Source organism: Scylla paramamosain, chromosome 3 (genome assembly GCF_035594125.1).
Source record: "Scylla paramamosain isolate STU-SP2022 chromosome 3, ASM3559412v1, whole genome shotgun sequence".
NCBI classification, from domain to species: Eukaryota; Metazoa; Arthropoda; class Malacostraca; order Decapoda; family Portunidae; genus Scylla; species Scylla paramamosain.
The window spans coordinates 705,001-725,000 of NC_087153.1; the positions used below are offsets into that span (position 1 = coordinate 705,001).

The 20,000-nt window shown below is 38.7% G+C and overlaps 1 protein-coding gene across 1 annotated transcript in view; it reads right to left on the bottom strand.

Moving 5' to 3' along the window:
* The window catches only part of LOC135088722 (uncharacterized), a 75,452-nt gene extending 59,372 nt beyond the window's left edge, over nucleotides 1-16,080 (bottom strand). The window contains exons 1-2 of the mRNA XM_063983693.1: nucleotides 15,898-16,080; nucleotides 13,138-13,243 (exon numbers count right to left, since the gene is read on the bottom strand). Of these exons, the coding sequence (XP_063839763.1) occupies nucleotides 13,138-13,243; nucleotides 15,898-16,080 (289 nt within the window). The remainder of the gene's footprint in view (nucleotides 1-13,137; nucleotides 13,244-15,897) is intronic.
* Between the last annotated feature and the right edge of the window lie 3,920 nt (nucleotides 16,081-20,000).

The following is a 20,000-nucleotide window of genomic DNA, read 5'->3' on the forward strand; positions in this document are numbered from 1 at the left end:
TCTCTCTCTCTCTCTCTCTCTCTCTCTCTCTCTCTCTCTCTCTCTCTCTCTCTCTCTGAATATTATGCCAGATACGAGTAGAAGCTAAGGTAAATGTGCATAGTGCCAAAATATCATCTTCATATCAGCCTCGGTGCTCATTCCTGTCTCCTCTGTGCAAGGCTGTACTGGGCTGACTGCCACATACGGGGTACCGCCATCTATCCTTCTCATGTTTTATCAGGTTAGTATCCATCGATCGGCTAATAAAGAAGAGTCTAGTGTCGAATAGATCGTATTGCATCCCCCAGCATCGAACAGAAATGCGCACTCGTATCCAGCGGCAGGAAGAACTACATAGCGAAGACTTGAAGATACGAAGGAACCAGTGTGTGAAGGAAGCAATACGCCCCAATGGAGTCGTAAGACGCGGAAACAAGTACACCACAACCACCCATAAAAGAATAGATGGAATGTGAAGCATCTGAATACGTAATATGTTTAATGAAAGGACAGCTGAAAACTATGTATTGCTGAAGAAACTCCAGCCAGGCAATATAATCATAAATGCAGAGAAATATTCTGCAGAGTATCACATAATTTTTTTCAGTCAGCAAATAGTTTTTAGATGATGAGCGGTCATTGTATGCAAATGAGAGGATGAGAGAGAGAGAGAGAGAGAGAGAGAGAGAGAGAGAGAGAGAGAGAGAGAGAGAGAGAGAGAGAGAGAGAGAGAGTGACCATTGCAATAGCTAGATACACGGAAAATCACTCTCGGTGCGACCAATTCCTCACATTTTTCCTCGCCCACCCTCCCTCACACGACTGCTTCCCCTCCATTCTTTTTGTCTCTGTCTTGTTTCTTTACAGAAAAAAAAAAAAATCTGTCTCTTTCCCTTCCTCCCTCATCATCCCTTCTTATTTCCCCCATCCATTGGCTGGTAATTTCTCTGCCTCAGTTTCCCAGCAAAACGCTTAGCCCGTCCAGGGTTCAAACCTGCGTGGAATGTGAGAGAGAGAGAGAGAGAGAGAGAGAGAGAGAGAGAGAGAGAGAGAGAGAGAGAGAGAGAGAGAGAGAGAGAGAGATGCCAAGCTTTGTATGTTTCTTATGTTGTGTGTGTGTGTGTTTAATTCACCGCAGTCTCGAGTGTCACGTGCCGGACTCATGAATGCCGTTTAAATGTCCTAGAGCAGTGGTTCTTAACATGGGTTCGATCGTACCCCAGGGGTTCGGTGAGTCACTCTCAGGGGTTCGGCGGAGGTGTGTGTGCATGGTTAATTTTGTGCACTATTTTATTTTTCCAACTACGGAGGGTTCGGTGAATGCACGTATGAAACTTGCGGGGTTCAGTATCTCCAACAAGGTTAAGAGCCAGTGTCCGAGAGAGAGCCCGGAGCTCATGGTAGTGGGATCAAAGGAGACTGAGATGCTACACACCCCACACATAGGATCCCATCGCTCGAGGACAGCAACTGCTCACTCATCACAGACAAAATCCTCTGTGACATGAACACAACGTGAGCCCAGGATAGTCAGGTGACAGCTGGGGATTATCAGATAGTGACTTGCGAGCGGTGTATGTTTGTTCGTTTGTTTGTATATATATATATATATATATATATATATATATATATATATATATATATATATATATATATATATATATATATATATATATATATATGTGTGTGTGTGTGTGTGTGTGTGTGTGTGTGTGTGTGTGTGTGTGTGTGTGTGTGTGTGTGTGTGTGTGTGTGTGTGTGTGACTGTTTTTGTTTACGTTTCTCTGGATGTTTGTTCCAGTCTGTTTGTCAATACGCACGTGCCTGTCGCCTGCACACATCTCTCTCTCTCTCTCTCTCTCTCTCTCTCTCTCTCTCTCTCTCTCTCTCTCTCTCTCTCTCTCTCTACTTTTTCAGTATTCTAGTTTAGTTAGACATTGCCTTTTATCATTGTTCCTTAAATAGTTATTTTTGATAACTGTTCCAATAATAATTTTAGAGATAAATTACATTTTCATGTTTTTAAATATACATAGAGGCATTTTTGTGCTGCATTCAAATATTCCTTTTACACTCACGATTTTTGATGCCTTATGACGAGTGTTTGATGTTATTAATAATATGTTTAAGTATGTGCCTGTTGTAATTCATGTGTAACAATTTCGGTGGATAATAATATATCTGAATTTGAATTTCTCTCTCTCTCTCTCTCTCTCTCTCTCTCTCTCTCTCTCTCTCTCTCTCTCTCTCTCTCTCTCTCTCTCTCTCTCTCTCTCTTGGGAGGATGCAGGTAGAGAAAAATAAAGGGATGGAAGAGATACTGTGTTAACTACATAGGTAAAGAGTAGACACTAGACAGCTGCTGCTCCTGTTAATGCTTCCAAGGAATGGTGAGGGTGCTGGTAGCCTGCTGCTGACCCTCCCCCGTCTCCTTTCGTGTCTTAATGCCGCAGAGAGCAGTAGCAACCTGCATTCTAAAGAAATATACTACTATGTACACTGCAGTACAAGAAATATCAATGCATACACAATATTAAGATTCAATTTATTATGATGAATTGCCATGGTTCAAAAGCAAACATCCCTGGTGTTCCTATTGGGCAGGGAACCACAAAAGCCTCTATGTCGAGTTGTCCATTAGAGGCTCTGACTTAGGTATATCTCTATGCCCCCTCCATCCTCCTCTATAATGTCAGCTTGTGCAACTTTCGCAGCCTAATATTATCATTATTATTATTTTTTTTAATCTGTGGAGACATCACCTCATTTCAGTCTTTCCTTCTATTCCTTACTGATACCCAGGTATATGAGGCTACTGAGATGCAAATTCTTTTGTTGTTTTCTTTCTCCGGCCTCATTTTTTAACCAAAGTTGTTGCGTTCATGTATTCATCGATCTGACTCGCTCTCACGCTCACGATTCCTAATCTTCTGAATCGCCCGCCATCCGGTAAGAGGCAATCTCCTAGTTATTAATTTCAGGCACAGGGGTATGGGAGGAACTTGACCCGTTAATAATGTCACTAATGAAGAGAGAGAGAGAGAGAGAGAGAGAGAGAGAGAGAGAGAGAGAGAGAGAGAGAGAGAGAGAGAGAGAGAGAGAGAGAGAGAGAGAGAGAGAGAGAGAGAGAGAGAGAGAGAGAGAGAGAATGGTGAGGATGAAGGAAATGGAGAGAGAGGTGATGTAAACAAGTATTAGGAATCAAGTTCTACTATATGTAAATCTTTATTAAAGCTTTATTGTAATTCTATGACATCAGTACTGCATAACACCATCATATATTGTCAAGCCTCATCCCTCCTGCCATGACTCGTCCATGTCATCGGATTCCTCGGGCAGTCAGTCAGGTTTAGAAATCACCTGGAGGGAGATGAGGGTCGCCAATACACTCAAACTCTCAAACTCCCTTCCCTTCACATTTCTGCTTCTCCTATCTCATGCCTCCACCCCCATGCTATTGATATCCCAGCATCCAGAACCTCCACCTCAACAATAATAATAGCCAACATCTTATACATAGACGTGTGTACAAGAAGAGGGAGATGCAGAAGGGTAGCAGGGGTGGAGCAGTAAACATTTGCATCAAGGGCAATGAGCGAGAGATGCATGCGTTTGGATCACCAGAAACAAACTGACCTGGGTCTGTGTGAAAAAAAAGGAAAAAAAAAAAGAATAGGGTTATTCCCACCTGTGATATCAGACTATAGTTAACCACTCCCCATGGTTGGGAGGTAGATAGGGGATAATAAGTAGACCTATATCTTTTGGCCTTGCTTACGACTCTGCCTCTCGACCTTTCGTTCTCGTTGGAAGTTTGCTTATGTACATTCAGCTGTTCCAGTCGCTCAAACTAATGATTCCCTGTCTTGCTAAAGCTTCTCAGTCTATTCTCAACAGGAAGGTTAATAAGCTTTTATTTGCGCAAAGAATTATCCCTAATCGTCAGTATGGATTACGTATCGGGGGTCCACTGGTGATATTTTCATATTTGTAGTGAATCTTGGCCATTCTCTTTTAAGAATTTCAGAGAAAACTATGCTGTTGCCTTAAGTATGACGAAAACTTTTGACAGAGTTTGATTTTTTTTTTTTTCTATTTCTGATCTCCTCTCATGATGGTCTCTATCCATCTCTCTGTACCTTTATCTCGAGTTTACTTTCCGTCACTTCTATGACGGCAATAGTGGATGGCCACTATTCTTTTCCATATCATATTAACTATGTATACCACATGGCTCTGGTCTATCATTCACTATTTTCGTATTATTCATGAGTGATCTTAGCCTAAATCATGCTCTATCCACTCTTAGGTTGATGACTCGTCTCTGTGTCCTTCACCAGATATCCAGCTCAACATTTCAGGTACATAAACCAGAGAGAACCTAACTTTTGATCTTCCTATAAATTCTGAAAGGGACAGGACAAAGCTTGCCTCAGAAACTCAACTCTTTCATTTATCTATTCAAAGCAACTTTCCAGAAAATCATCCGCCCTTCTTCAGTAACACAACAATTCCTCTCTCCTACGTACATTGAAAATACTTGGATTATCCTTTACTAAAGATCTCGACTGGAAATTTCGCATCTCAGACTTGATAAAACAGCTTCCATGAAGTAATGTGTTCTGTGTCATCCCTGCTAACGTCCCTCCTCACAAATGCTAAATCTATACAACTCTTATCCGTCCTTCTCTAGAGTACGGATGCCTACTATCCATTGGGAGGAAGGGAAAACTCCACTCAGATTGCCTTACTAAGCAGGGTGGAGTGAAAAGATTTTCATCACATCAGCTCCCCTCCTCTGAATGAATGTTTTCACTCTCCCACTCCTTGGAAATGCTGCATCTTTTGAATTCTTCTATTGGTATTTCCATGGTTACTGTTCTTCTGAACTTGTCAGCTGCATTCCTTTTTCACTCCCTCTTACGCGTCGTCGCTCTACAAGACTCTCCTCTTAACTTTACTCCAATATCGTCAATCTCACTCATTCAAGAGTCAACTTGTACCTTAACTCTTTCACTCCTTTCACTGGTAAACCCTGTAACTCTCGGCTTGTCTCTGGCTTCCCCCATCTTGAATACCTTGAATTGCTTCAAAAGACGACTGTTGGAACAATAGCAGAAGTAAATTATAGGTTTTGGAGGCTCTTCTGTAGCTAACTTTTTTTTTTTCACCAGGAACAAGCATGTAGCAGATCTGTGGCCTTAGCCGACCTCCTGTACCAGTAAAAGAAAGAGAGCGTGTCTTATTGTTATACGCTTATGTTCTATTTCTCATTCTGCTTTTTTCCTCTTTGTCGTCTCCATTATCATCATAGTCTCAGTCTTCTTTTTGGTTATCATCCGAATGTTTTCTTCCTCCTCCTCCTCCTCCTCCTCCTCCTCCTCCTCCTCCTGCTTCTTCTCTTCCTCCCCCTTCCCATTCATTTTTGTTTTTTTGAATTTCTCATTTTGTTTTATCACCGTCCAATTTAGACTCTCTCTCTCTCTCTCTCTCTCTCTCTCTCTCTCTCTCTCTCTCTCTCTCTCTCTCTCTCTCTCTCTCTCTCTCTCTCTCTCTCTCTCTCTCTCTCATAGATATGTGTATAGATTAAGAATTCCATTTATTTACTTCTTACCTATACATATTTTCTTTTCTTTCCCCTCTCCGTTATATTCATGCATCGTCCATCTTTCTTCACTTCTTCGATATTCATGTTTAACTATCTGTTCTACGTTCCTGCTTATATTCACACCCCATTTTATATTTTCTTCTTTTCTCTGTACTCACACATAATAATTTCCGTAATTTCCTCTTCTCTCCCTCCCGTTTTCCAGCACATAATGTAAACGGATGATCCTTCCTCTCATTGAATGGTTTATTTATTTATTTATTTATTTTATTTATTTTATTTTTTTTTCTACGGGCAAGCCCCTTTCTGTCTTACTTCCCCATCTTTCCTCTACCTCTCTGCTTGTTACTTTCATCCCTTTCTCCTCGTTCTAGTTCGTTCCCTCCTCACCCTTCATGTCTACTTTCTTTCGGTCTTCGTCTTGTTTCTCTCTTCTCTTTCCGCTCAACCATATCTCCCCCATTTTTCCTATACCCTTCCCTTTTTTTTGTTTGTTTTCTTATTTATCTCCTCTCCCTTATTTTCGCCATCCTCCTGCTCATTATTATTATTTTTTTTTACTTCCTTCTTCTTTACTCTCATTTTAAAACTGGAAATGCCGCCTTTTCTCCCTACCTCCCTCCCACCCTCCCTCCCTCCCTCTCTCTCTCTCTCTCTCTCTCTCTCTCTCTCTCTCTCTCTCTCTCTCTCTCTCTCTCTCTCTCTCTCTCTCTCTCTCTCTTTCATAACAACGTAAGAAAGTACGGAAGCTTCAAGAATGCAGCAGACGTACTTGTATAAATGGGAGTCCCTTTATAAAAACATACCGTCCATGTAACAACAACTCGTCTCTACCCATAATTCTATCTAATGTTTTAAAAGTTCCCTATGGACTTGATACTAACAACCTAATTATTTGGACTATTCCACTTATCTACCACCCCTTGAAAACAAATTTTGTGCCTCTTTAAAATTTATCTTCATAAAAGTTGAACCCGTTACGGTTGGTTTTACCCGCATCACTAACTCTAAGGATTTTGTTAAAGTCACCTTTGTTATATCTCCTTATACAGATTTGTTCATTTCACCCTTGTTATATCCCTTACTATGCCACTTAAATAATTCAGTCAGATCCCCTCGTAATCTACTTACGCATTTCTAATGAAAGTAAATTTCAAATCTTTCATCTCCTCTCGCAAGGGATATTATGTATTCCTTGAACATTTTTAACAATTCTTCTCTCTATTAACAGACTTATAGTCTTGCTGTATGGAGATCAGAACTGTGCAGCATAGTATAAATGAGGTCTGATCAGTCCTAAAAATAAACCTTTAATATTACTTTGGGACGTCTACTTTTAACGATCCTAAAGATTAATCTTAACACACGATTAGCTCTGTTTCAGACCTCTATTATACATTGTTTTCTGTGGCGGAAATGTGAGCTAACTGTAGCTTGTTATTGCCGTTCTTCTCTCTGTTACTAGAGGAGCCACGTTCTTCACCATGCACCTGTTATGTGCGCCAAGCATTTCACATACGTTAGTTACAAATAGCATTTATCATCTATCTGTCTGATTGTTCATTTTATCGAAATCTGCTTTTTTGGGGTAAGGAACGCTGTTCCCAACAACGCTCTCCCGTCTCATGGAAGAATATTAGGTAACTCCTATTAATTTTCGCGTCGACGTAGTGACTTCACTGATGACGCACTGCCTCGTCAGACGGACTTGTGGAACGAGTAGTGTAAACCTGGCTTTATTCCAGCCTGATTATCCTATCTATATTTGTTTCGTCTGCAGATTCACTAATATTGTTTTGTTATCTAAATGATTAAGGCACATGATGTAATAATAACATTCCTGAGACTGCTTTAAATGGTACTGCACTAATTACTTGTACTGGCTCAGATTTGTAGCCATTACCCAGTCCGTCCTAGGTCTTTTCCATTTACCCTGTTCTACCTAACCATGCTCAATAGCCTTTGATGGGGCACCTTATCAAGTGCCTTGCAGAAATTCAGGCATATTACAGTATGTCATAAATATCTCCATTATCTGACGCCTCATAAACTTTCGTATTAATACTTAACAAATTTGTAAGGAATGACTTCCATATAGTAAGGATATGTTCGGAATCTTTTTATTAAACTGTGCTCAATCTCTCTCACAGTTACAGACTCAATTAATTCACCTGCAGTTGAAGTCTGGTTAACTGCAGGAAGGTTTGACACTGATGCTTTATTTTCTTCCCTAAAGAAGAATTTGATGATTTTCTACAAATATTAAGGATAAATTCATTAAACAGTCTCCTAGCATTGTTTTAGTATTCTTGTCCTGGTGATTTAAACTTTTCAGCCAAACTATCTTATGTTTAATATTTCCTTCGTTATGAGAATGTCTACCAGGTCATCATTAGCTCTCCTCTGAAAATCTGCTTTCAGGCACTATTTACTTGATTTTGCTTCATGTTTTTTTCCCTATGCTATCTCCTCTTCCTCCTTATCCTATCTTCCCTTTTTCTTCATCTTCCCTGCTACTAGACCTCCCAGGTCTTCCCCTTCCATGTCTTTAACTTTCTCTCTCTCTCTCTCTCTCTCTCTCTCTCTCTCTCTCTCTCTCTCTCTCTCTCTCTCTCTCTCTCTCTCTCTCTCTCTCTCTCTCTCTCTCTCTCCTTCCTCATCCCCCATCTCTTCCCTTCTTCCATTTCTTCACTCCTCCCCATTTTTAAATCCTAAATCTGCCTCCCTCCATCTTTTATCCTTCTTTTTCCCTCAATCTGATCCTTCTCCTCCTCATCTCTCCTTCTCTATTTACTTTCTGAGTCAGTCTTACATTTTCATAATTTTTCTTACTAACATTTCACGAAAATTGCAGTTCCGTATATCAGCATTACAAAATAGGAAAGGCTTGCACGATGAAAGAGAGGAAGGAGCGGAAGGGAAAGAAAACATGGAGAGGATTGGAAGAGGGGAAGGAGAGAAAACTTAAGAAGGTCAAGGAGGGAGAAAAAGGGGGCTTTGATTTTTCTTTAGTGAATGGTCAAGGGTACAGGCAAGGCACGCAAGCTGGGGGCGCAGGTGAGGACGCAGTAAGAGCAGGCAGGGTACAGGCCAAGATCAGTGGATTGTTCCTAGGGTGTCAGTCACGTTCACCTTTTCACATATCTATCAAGACAACCAATAGAGGACGTCGCAGCCGCCGAGATAAGTTTTTTTTTTCCTTGTCAATGAAATTCACAATTTAGTATACCTGTCAAAGTTAGATTCGTTAAGGGTGACTATTTAATACCGATGGAGAATAATCTGTAACATTACTTTTCATAATATTTAATGTTTAATGTTCAAGGAGTACTCACGAAATATATATTTGATCAATTTTGCTAAACTTAATATTCCATTAGCAAATTTTAAAAAAAAATTGCAGTTTAGAATTAATAGCTTCTTTCTTGGGCAACACTAGACCTATTTTCTAGGATGACGTCATCCATGACTCCTTCACTGCTGATCACCAATGACACTGTCCTTCTCATCATATTGAAACACTGTTCTGTTCGTGTCGGTCAAAGAGAAAGAGAGAGAGAGAGAGAGAGAGAGAGAGAGAGAGAGAGAGAGAGAGAGAGAGAGAGAGAGAGAGAGAGAGAGAGAGAGAGAGAGAGAGAGAGAGAGAGAGAGAGAAATTATTGAACGAAAACGCAGAGAACATAGAATGGCAAATTGAAGGAAAAAAAGGATGAAGGGGACAATGAAATACGGTGTAAAATTGACGTGAAGGTTGAGGTGAGTACCCCAGATAACAGCGGGGGGAGAGGCGGGGTGAGGGAGGAGTTACGGAGAGGTGGGTTAAGGAGGCACTCGGAGAGGAGGAACGAGAAAGTCAAGGGCGATGATGTCAGATTTTTTTTTCATGTAATAGGGGTTCTGGCCAAGGGCAATAAAAGAGTGGTGCGAAAATCCATTGGAAGTCCCAGCCACTTTCAGAGATAGGCCGAAATCAAGTTCAAAATTGCATTGTGAAGTGTCTTGAAAAATCACACTTGGAAGTTTGTCAAGTAAGTAGATGGAGACTAATCTATTTTCAAAGTCTTGCTCTTTCTTTATTCTTATATTTTCACACCTCTTACTCTTACCACATTTCTTTTCCTTTTCATCTTCCTATCCACTCTTCATCTCTTTTCCTACAATTCTCAATCTTCTTCTCTTATTCTCATCCATGCTTCCCTTTCCTGTCTTTCCCTCTTCTGCTATTATTTATTTAATTTTCCATCATCCATTATTCCATCTGATTTCATCCTTAATTTCCCTTTCACATTTGCTTTTACTCGTGATTGTCTTTTGTTTCCTCCACTCCTTTCTCAAAACTTCCATCTTCTACAGCCACACCCTTCCACTCCCGTGTGATTCCTGCTTTTTTGGTTCCGGCATTTCTATTTTATCATAGTGTCTTGTTGATTTTTCTCACTTTTTGCGATGTCCATCTTTCAATGTAACAAAAGCGGTTTTCTTTTCACTGAAACAATAATGGTTTTAATAAAAAGAAAACCGCATTTGTTACTGTGAAAGATGGAAAAGGTAATGGAGCCTAAAAAGATTTCTTGTCGTAATATGACTTGAGCTCCTATGCATACCTAAAGAGAAAACAATATAAGTACCTCAAGTCATATTAAGACAAGAAACCTTTTTAGGCTCCCTTACTTTTCCCTAACTATCATTCTATCAATTTTTCTTGTTACCTTCACTTCTTCATCTCTTATTTCATCATGTCAGGTTCTTTATATATATATATATATATATATATATATATATATATATATATATATATATATATATATATATATATATATATATATATATATATATATATATATATATATATATATATATATATATATATATATATATATATATATATATATATATATATATATATATATATATATATATATATATATATATATATATATATATATATATATATATATATATATATATATATATATATATATATATATATATATATATATATATATATATATATATATATATTGTTATGTGTAAGGCAACAATAAAGCATCCAGCAACACCTGTAAGAGAGGCATGCCACAACCCGTGGGACCTTTTTTTTTTGGCGTTGAACGGGTGAGCGGGTGCTGCTGTTCCTTGTTTGTCTCTCTCGCCTACTTTGCGCAGCAATTTTCTCTTTCATCGATAGCTCCTCCACTCAAGATGTTTGTACTTGAAAATGCAAGATTATGATGAAGATGTGAAAAAAAGTAATGAAAATCACTTTATATTACTGTCGTTCATGTCTATGTCAATGTGTGGCGTTGCACTGATCGTCGCGGTCTCGTCTTTGTAACGGCGCTGCTGCCTTTGTATGACTTGTCCTTTTTATTTTATGGCTGTGTATTATTATCATTATTATTATATATATATTTTTTTGTTAATAATGGAAACGCTATCTTTTGTTTTTCATAGCCACTTTAAAGAACACTCTCTCTCTCTCTCTCTCTCTCTCTCTCTCTCTCTCTCTCTCTCTCTCTCTCTCTCTCTCTCTCTCTCTCTCTCTCTCTCTCTCTCTCTCTCTCTCTATGTGTGTGTGTGTAAAATAACAAGAACAACAACAATAATAATAATAATAATAATAATAATAATAATAATAATAATAATAATAATAATAATAATAATAACAGCAACAACAACAACAACAACAACAACAACAACAACAACAACAACAACAACAACAACAACAACAACAACAGCAACAACAACAACAACAACAACAACAACAACAACAACAACAACAACAATAATAATAATAATGACTAACAGCTTATTTCAAATACAGGACATGACAGCCTTACTGGCTGAAAATCTACATACATTAATCCAAAGAAAATATCAGCACTGCGATACTTAGGCTGCCACTTGGCACCGACAGTCTGGAAGACCAGGGCCCGTTTTCATCATAGTGCTTATGGTCAACCGTAGCTAACCGTAACATAACTAACAGAATTTATGATAGTCAGTCTTATGACTTTCAGAAGTCGTCGGTCATATTTCAATCACCGTCTGCCGCTAAAACACGTTTACAATTTGTCAACTTTAAATTGTGGAATGAAATAGGTTGTAAATATTACTTTCTTGGATTTTAAATTGTTTTTACCTCATATTATGACTTTTGAGGAAGTTGGACATAGGAATTCCTTTTGAGAATATGCGCTGAAACGTATTCCCGTTGAAAAGTGTGTAAAGAAAATTCAATATAGTACAACTACAACCCTCTGATGGCATTGTTTACGAACGGGCCCTGCACGCCAAGGGTAATTAGGCCACCACGGGTATTTTTCAAGAGTTTTGTTTTCTCCCCCTAAACAGTGGATCACAGCTCCCGACTCACACCAGGTACCTAGGAGCTACAAAACAAAGGAGTCCGACCAAAGACTCCTAACCTGACCCGCGAATCGAACCCGGGACCTCTGAATCGGGCGCGCTCGCCACTGCGCCACCAGACCGTGTGTGTGTGTGTGTGTGTGTGTGTGTATTTAATTACCAACAACAACAACTCGTTCACCCACCATCAAACGTAACTCTCCTCATCACTCGGCCACAGATAACTCACAAATTTATGATTTAATTTTAATCCATAGAAAAAAAAAATACACGACACAGCAAGAAGGAGAAAAAAGTAAAAAGATGTATTAATAGTTAGTTGAATAAATCAATATCGACACTATTCACTTATTGCAACCACATAAAAGTTCCCTTTCAGCAAATCAATGGCTCTGTTTATCAGTGCTTCTTGAGCGTGAGTGAATGTGAAAGTGAGTCCGACAATGAGTGAGTGTATGAACTATTTATCATGTAGTGAGTGAGTGAGTGGAGTAATTATGTTAGTGATAGAGTCGGTGAATATTGAGTGAGTATGTTAGTGAATGAGTGGATACCACGGCCTCATCATAATGCCAAGTGTCAGACCGCCTCACGGTTTGTTAAGTGATATAAAGAAGACTGTGATTACTTTTAGTGTGGGGGCGAGGGGAGGAAGAAAGCAGGTTGAGGTTGGTAATTGGGGGATAAGAGAACCTGTTTGTGTGCCTTTTCTTTTCTTTTTTTTTTTTTGTCGGGTAAACAGGTATGGTGGTGGCGGTGGTAAAGTAATAGATTCTTTATTTTTTTTCTTATCGTTACTTTATAATTTACAATATCTTACAAACCCATAATCTATAAACATCTTACACACACACACACACACACACACACACACACACACACACACAGAAAAAAAAAAAACGCTACTCCCATTGACAGACACAAAAGCAACCCCATTCCTACAATAATAAAACTTATTGATAACAAATAAAATTAACCAATGAAAAATAGTGTTTTTGTAAATTATACAGTGCTTTTACTTGGCGATACTTAATTTCATCCTCCTTTTTCTTTAATTTCTACTTTTTTTCCAGTTTCATGACTGCCTTTTTAAATAAACTTTTTTATTATTTTTACTGTTATCATTATTATTATTATTATTAATATTATTATACATACGAAACACAGGCAAGCCCTACCTGGAGTGTCATAGCCGTGGTCGTCCGGGGAATAGGCGTGGGCGGAGTCGTAGCCCACCACAAGAAGAAGGGAAACGTAGGGCAGCGCGCCGCTCACCCTCACCATCTGTCAACAAAAATTTTAGTTAGAAACACAGAGTTGCTTCAAGCCACATGTAGGAGAAGGCCACAGCTTTGCGTGAGACTATATTATGTTTAACTAATTTTCATTGTATTAGTATGTGAAGATATGTCTACATCTGTTTATGTCTCTCTCTCTCTCTCTCTCTCTCTCTCTCTCTCTGTATATATATATATATATATATATATATATATATATATATATATATATATATATATATATATATATATATATATATATATATATATATATATATATATATATATATATACTCGTATATATATATATATACACACACACACACACACACACACACACACACACACACACACAGATAGAGAGTTAGAGAGAGAGAGAGAGAGAGAGAGAGAGAGAGAGAGAGAGAGAGAGAGAGAGAGAGGAGAGAGAGAGAGAGAGAGAGAGAGAGAGAGTAATAATAAAACAAATGTTTTGTCAACGATAATTTAGCCTCAAATTTTCTTTATAAGTGAATTTTTACTTTTTGAAAAAGTCTAAGTTGTTAGTATCGAGCAGACAGCGAGAAGATACAGCGTCATCTTCAAGGTTTACTGTGCATACCATGTGAAGTTAGTGTCACTAATATTTTGGTGATCCTCAAATATACTTTTTTTTCAATAATGAATTGCCAGTTGCTCACTTTGTGTTGAATAAATACAAGGATCTCATTATCAATCTATCTCGAACCTTAATATTACCCAGAAACAGTTTATTTTCTGCATCTTTTCCAGTTTCATGGGTTGTTCTTGATTTAATTCCTTTGCGGGTGTTGCATATTTAACTTTTATGCGTTTGCGTCAGGTGGGAGAGAGCAAACACAACATATATTGAGATTGAAATGACGTGCAGGATAGAATATGAACATGCACTCATAAACTTTCTTAACTTTAGGACTTGAACGGTCATATACATCAATATGAGTAGAATGGATAAGAACAATGATTGTATGTGGGAGTGAAGTAATACGTCATCGTAAGAGAAACATTGTTTTTGATACCTGAGTTAAAATGTATTTTCTTTGGAAGAGATAAGGAAAATGAGAACACCAGTGACGCAAAGGCTAATGGAGAAACAAAAACTTTTCCTCCATCCTTTTGTAATTGGACCGAACAGAAAGGGAATGTATTTTCTGGGATCAAGTGCAGCGCGGAATGCTAACGTATCATATTACACCATCGTCACTCTATTTTCAGCAACACTCAGTGTAGATGAAAGGATTGGTGTCTCATAACACAGTTGTCAAGTATGCACAGGGGATGTCCATCACTACGTCATCAGTATGTATTGGAGTAAGGCACTGAGAGACAGGTGGGAGGTCATCTGATAAACGCACAGGTCATTTGATTTTTTTTTTTTTTCTTCTTCAAAAGGACAAATTTGGTATGGGAATGAAATATTGAAATGCAGCATTAAAAAAAAAAATGAGGAAGTGAAAGCGAAGCATTATTTACTCTGTCTTGCATCACGCGAGTCACCAAAACCTTAATCATATCAACATAAATAATGTTAAAGACCCAATCATTTGGAAGGTGACTTAAAGCCGAAAATAGCCTTCCAAGAACAACTATGAAAGCGAGATTTCACCGAGTCCTAGAATAATATGTATATGTGTGTGTGTGTGTGTGTGTGTGTGTGTGTGTGTGTGTGTGTGTGTGTGTGTGTGTGTGTGTGTGTGTGTGTGTGTGTGTGTGTGTGTGTGTGTGTGTATATATATATATATATATATATATATATAATATATAATATATATATATATATATATATATATATATATATATATATATATATATATATATATATATATATATATATATATATATATATATATATATATATATGGGCCAACAGACCTTGCCTTCACAACTTCACCGAAAATGAAGACATATTTCTTGGCCCAGATATCTTTGCAACATTTTCCGTCGAATTTTCGGGGTTGCGCTTCTTTGGCATGCCAGACAATGTACTAGGCTAATCGATATCACTATTGATATCACTCATGCAACCCACAAAAAACACCATATGCTAATGAAAAAGCACAGATAATAAGCGTAATCCTAGGAAGATCTACACGCCGTGGTGTTTTGATGAGTACTGGAGAGAGTGTTGCAATGCGCGCTGTGATTGGCTGATGATCAACCAGATCACGGGACAATGTGATTGGTTAAGTGTGGCTAGCCATTTTTTAAAATACGCAGAGGTGGCGCTCATCGACTTCCTGCTTACGGAACGCGACAGCTTCTCATCACCCAGCAACAAAGCTTACCGATACTTTTAGATAAAGGGAATTTTTACCACTTTAAGAATTTCCAGAGGAGTGTCCCTGTGTACCTTTAAGGTCGAGGGATGGTTGAGGAATAAAGTGGTATGCCTAACTCAGTTTGGGCAGGGATGGCGCTTATCGACTTCCTGAATTAAGCGGCTCATATACGGCAAGGAATGAATATATATCGGGTTTGCGCACATCTATGAATAGTTCTTTATTCATACTTTTATTTCAATAGGTGTCGATTAGAATAAAGGTAATGTTACGTCACCGGAGGTTTTCTTACCTGACCAGTTCACTGCCCACTGAAACTATCCAAGGCCAGTCACTCTGCTGTTAGGATTTTAGCAAGTATCACTGTGTTTTCGACTCGAGACTCAAGACTCAGACTCATGCCCCTGGTCAGAGTGCAGCTCCCTGGGTACACCAAACCGTGTGAAGACTTGATCCACGAGAAACCGGGCCACTGTCTCTGCCTCGTAATTGGGTAGTGAGCACACTTCTGGCCACTTAGAGGTGCTTGTTGTCTCTTTTTGTGCATGGAAAAGGGCCAGCAATGAAGATAAAAATGAAGATAAAGGTGTAGAGGGGAGGGATAGGCGACGTATGTGAGAAGGATAGAAATTAAAGATTTATATGATTCAATAAAAATCTGATGCGTCTAAGGCAACACCTAAAGTTTAACTAAAATCCCGAAGAGAAGATGACCAAGACTGAAAAAGGAAAGTCAGATGATAAAATGGTGTATCAGCCATTACTAACGATTAAAAAGATTGCGAGTAGATATATGTTTAAGCATCTTCTTATTAAGGATAAATTAAAAAGACTTCGAAAGACGGAAGTTAAAGCTATAGGTCGATAATCTGAAGCTGTGGTGACACCAGTGGGGGTGATGGAGTTCAGTAGATTTGTGAGCTGGTCTTGGAACCTCCAAAATACTTTGGAAACATGGACAGATGGGTTCGGGTTTTAGAATCCCATATTAAAAAACAAAAACTATGTGCCGGACAAACATAAGATCTCTAAGAAGTAGAGCTTAAGAATGTTTTAAGGTTCACAAGAGCAGGGGCTCACATGTCGACGCTCTGAGCTAGGTAATGAAAGAAAGTGAGCAAGCTGATCCGTCCCCCCGGACCTCAGCTTGTACCGTCATTCTTTTTTTAGTCTTTCTGCCTTTTTTTTTTTTTATTTGTTATCATGATACCTAAGAATTCAAATTTAACTTGTCATAACCTTTATTTCGCTTCTACTCTTACCAGTATTTTACTTCGGTAAATTTTCATAGTTAAATCTGGAGACAAATTATGATTTCCTACGGAAGTTTTAAACAGATAGTCATGTTGAAAACTTTCAGCAGGAAGGAGGCTTGTGTTCTGGCACTTGGAGGGTGCGAGTTCAGAAACAACTTTCCTTGCAAAGAAGGATATGATAGACTCCAACAGAACCAGGAACCTTCCAAGAAAGAAGGCCGTGCAGAGAAGGCATAGATAATATCATTACGACCCTTTTCATTGGCCCAGATTAGTTCCTGACTACTTTGGATCTATTTTTGATATTCTTTTTTCTTTAACTTACGGCTTCCGCTCTGACAGATGAAAAATTTCACATTTTATATTTTTATAATACGAAATGTAATTCTAATTTTGCCCGTAATGAAACATCACATTTGTAAACAAAAACTTAAATGCGTATCCTTGCGCTTGGATGAACAACAACGATCTATAAAAGTCAAAATTAAGCTTATTCATATAGATTGTACAACACAAAATAAAAAGGGTTTTCAAGTCACGTGGTATAGCAACACTGTAAAGAGCCTCTTTTCATGTGCATGGCTGAGGACTCAAGGCTTGCATTAAGATGATAATTCTTTAAAATTAAATTACGTTCTTTATAATATTGTTTACTATTTGAACTTAATAATGTAGAAGTATAAGTTTATGTATGTGCCAGACGAGCACCAGATGACCAGCAAGAGGACGCACTGTAACAGGTGGGACGTGGGGTGGTGGTCGGGTGTGCTGAAGTCAAATCTATCGCCTCTCGCCTGAATCGCATGTAAGAAAGTGGTACACACAGCTCACTAATGTACATTTTCGTTTAATAATTGTTGAAATGCAGTGCATAATAAAAAAATCCTGTGCATACGAAAGCATTGTAAAAAAGTAATATTAAGTCTACGGAGAGCAGAGGAGTCACGCCAGAGTGGGAGCAGTGAATTAAGTTAATGACAGAACGAGACTTGAAAGGTCGAGAGAAAGTTTGTCGTTTCGCTGTGTGCCTGAGTGAGAATGTGAATTGTGACACTAGAGAGAGAAAAAAAATGGTTGAACTTGAAGGAAACGAGAAAGAAATGAGTCGAGAGAACACAGCGCAAACATTGAGGTCCTTCTCTCTCTCTCTCTCTCTCTCTCTCTCTCTCTCTCTCAAACACACAGATACACAGACCTGGAAGCAATCAGCTGGCAGGTCAATACACAACACTGCATTCATCAAAACTTTCATAATTCAACACCACTGCTTTGTTCCTGTTCAGTCTCCTCAAGTTGATAGATTCGTTGTGTAGAACCATTCATTTCGTGAATTTTGCATGAGTGAGAGCCAAAATACTACTGGATTGGCCAAGTTTAAGCTAAATGCAAATGAATAAAGACAAAATTCACTCTCTCTTAACTAGTGAACAATGATAACTGGACAAATTGTCTTACATATTTTAGTCAGGCAGTGTCACGCTGCCACACACTCAAGTACTTCAAAATGCATAACTTCGTTTGTTGACGGTGTTATCTTGGATGCTGTCTGTGTATAGTGACTTACGACATCCCACGTCCTTCTTACACCTTGAATTTCTGACTCTTGCTGACCCATCCTACCACAACTGTACCAGTCAACCTCCGATCAAAACTTCGTCGGTAAATGACTGGGCACTTCGGAGCTCCTGAGCCTCTGAGTTCTGACGCCAGAAGCGCTGAACTCTCTGTTATTAATTTTTCCATGAATGTTTTTGGTCTAAAATTTCTTGTTTTTCATTATCAGATCATTTATGTGTAGCATCACCATCAAGGAAGCACAAAAATAATAGAAATAGTCCATACATAAACAAGTCTATGTAATCTTATTTGAAATACGTTAAAAGGACGATGTTTGTGTATGTATTGTTTACTCACTTACTAATCTGGAAACCTTTGGGCACCATTACATTGTCATCCATCCTGCTGTATTCGACTTCCGCAATCCATATAAGTGGTAATATTAAGAAATGCTCCACTAAGTTTTTTTTTTTTTTTTAATCCATCTAAATGTAATGTTGTGCGACCAGGAGAAAGTTGCAAATTGTGAGGTCACCTAATTCCATGGAGCTATAACAGCCTATAATTAAGTGTATGTGGCGTGATAACTGTGCTGCAGATGCGGGATGTGCTGGGAGGCAGGAGTGTTAGGGTCAAAGTGATGGGGCGAAACATTAACGTACAGACTAATGATGCAGACAAGGCCTCCCCTGAGAGGAGAGGGAACGGCTGCGTCTAGAGGGAAATATTGGTAGAGGAAATTAATGTTTCGTGTTATTAAAGGGCATTTTGCATGATGTGCTCGACGATTCAAGGAGCAAGGGTATGCTGCTTACGTGGCCTGGAGGGAGACAGAGCCGTGGGAAAAAACGAGTACAGAGCCTAAATAGCATGACTGGGAAAAGGTGATGGTTTTTCAATTTCACTTTTTTTTTTTTTTTTTTTTACCTTTTCAGCAAGGAGTGAGGGCATTTTACTATTGATTTTTTTTAGTGTTGGAGCTGCAAGGTATCTTTTTTTTTTTTTTTTGTAGAACTGTGAATTTTAAGAGGGAGGAGGAAATAGTTGTTGGTTTTTATTAAATATACATGTTGCGTAGAGGAGGAGGAATGTTTCAATAAAAGGGTGCATGCGCCGCCTCTCTCTCTCTCTCTCTCTCTCTCTCTCTCTCTCTCTCTCTCTCTCTCTCTCTCTCCTCTCTCTCTCTCTCTCTCTCTCTCTCTCTCTGTGAGGATGGATGTGTGTGTGGAATTCACCGCGATCCTAAACATCACCGGCTGAACTCATGACCAACAGGTACATCCTTCCGGAGAGAGTGGAGAGATCACCATATTCTGCTGCTCAGTGTATAAAGCTGAGGCCATCCACACACCACACGCCTCATCCTCTTGTTCAGGGAAGGGAAGTACGTCAACTTATGCACACTTCATTTACAAAACATAGTAATTATCAAGGACGTGAATATGTATTAACCTGATTATTAAATGTGCATGGAGACATGTTTGAAAGGAAAAATTATTACCGCACAAACACACACACACACACACACACACACACACACACACACACACACACACACACACACACACACACACACACACACACACACACACTTCAAATCCATATAATACACCAAAGGGAAAGTGTAGTATGAAGTGCACCATTGGAAAAAAAA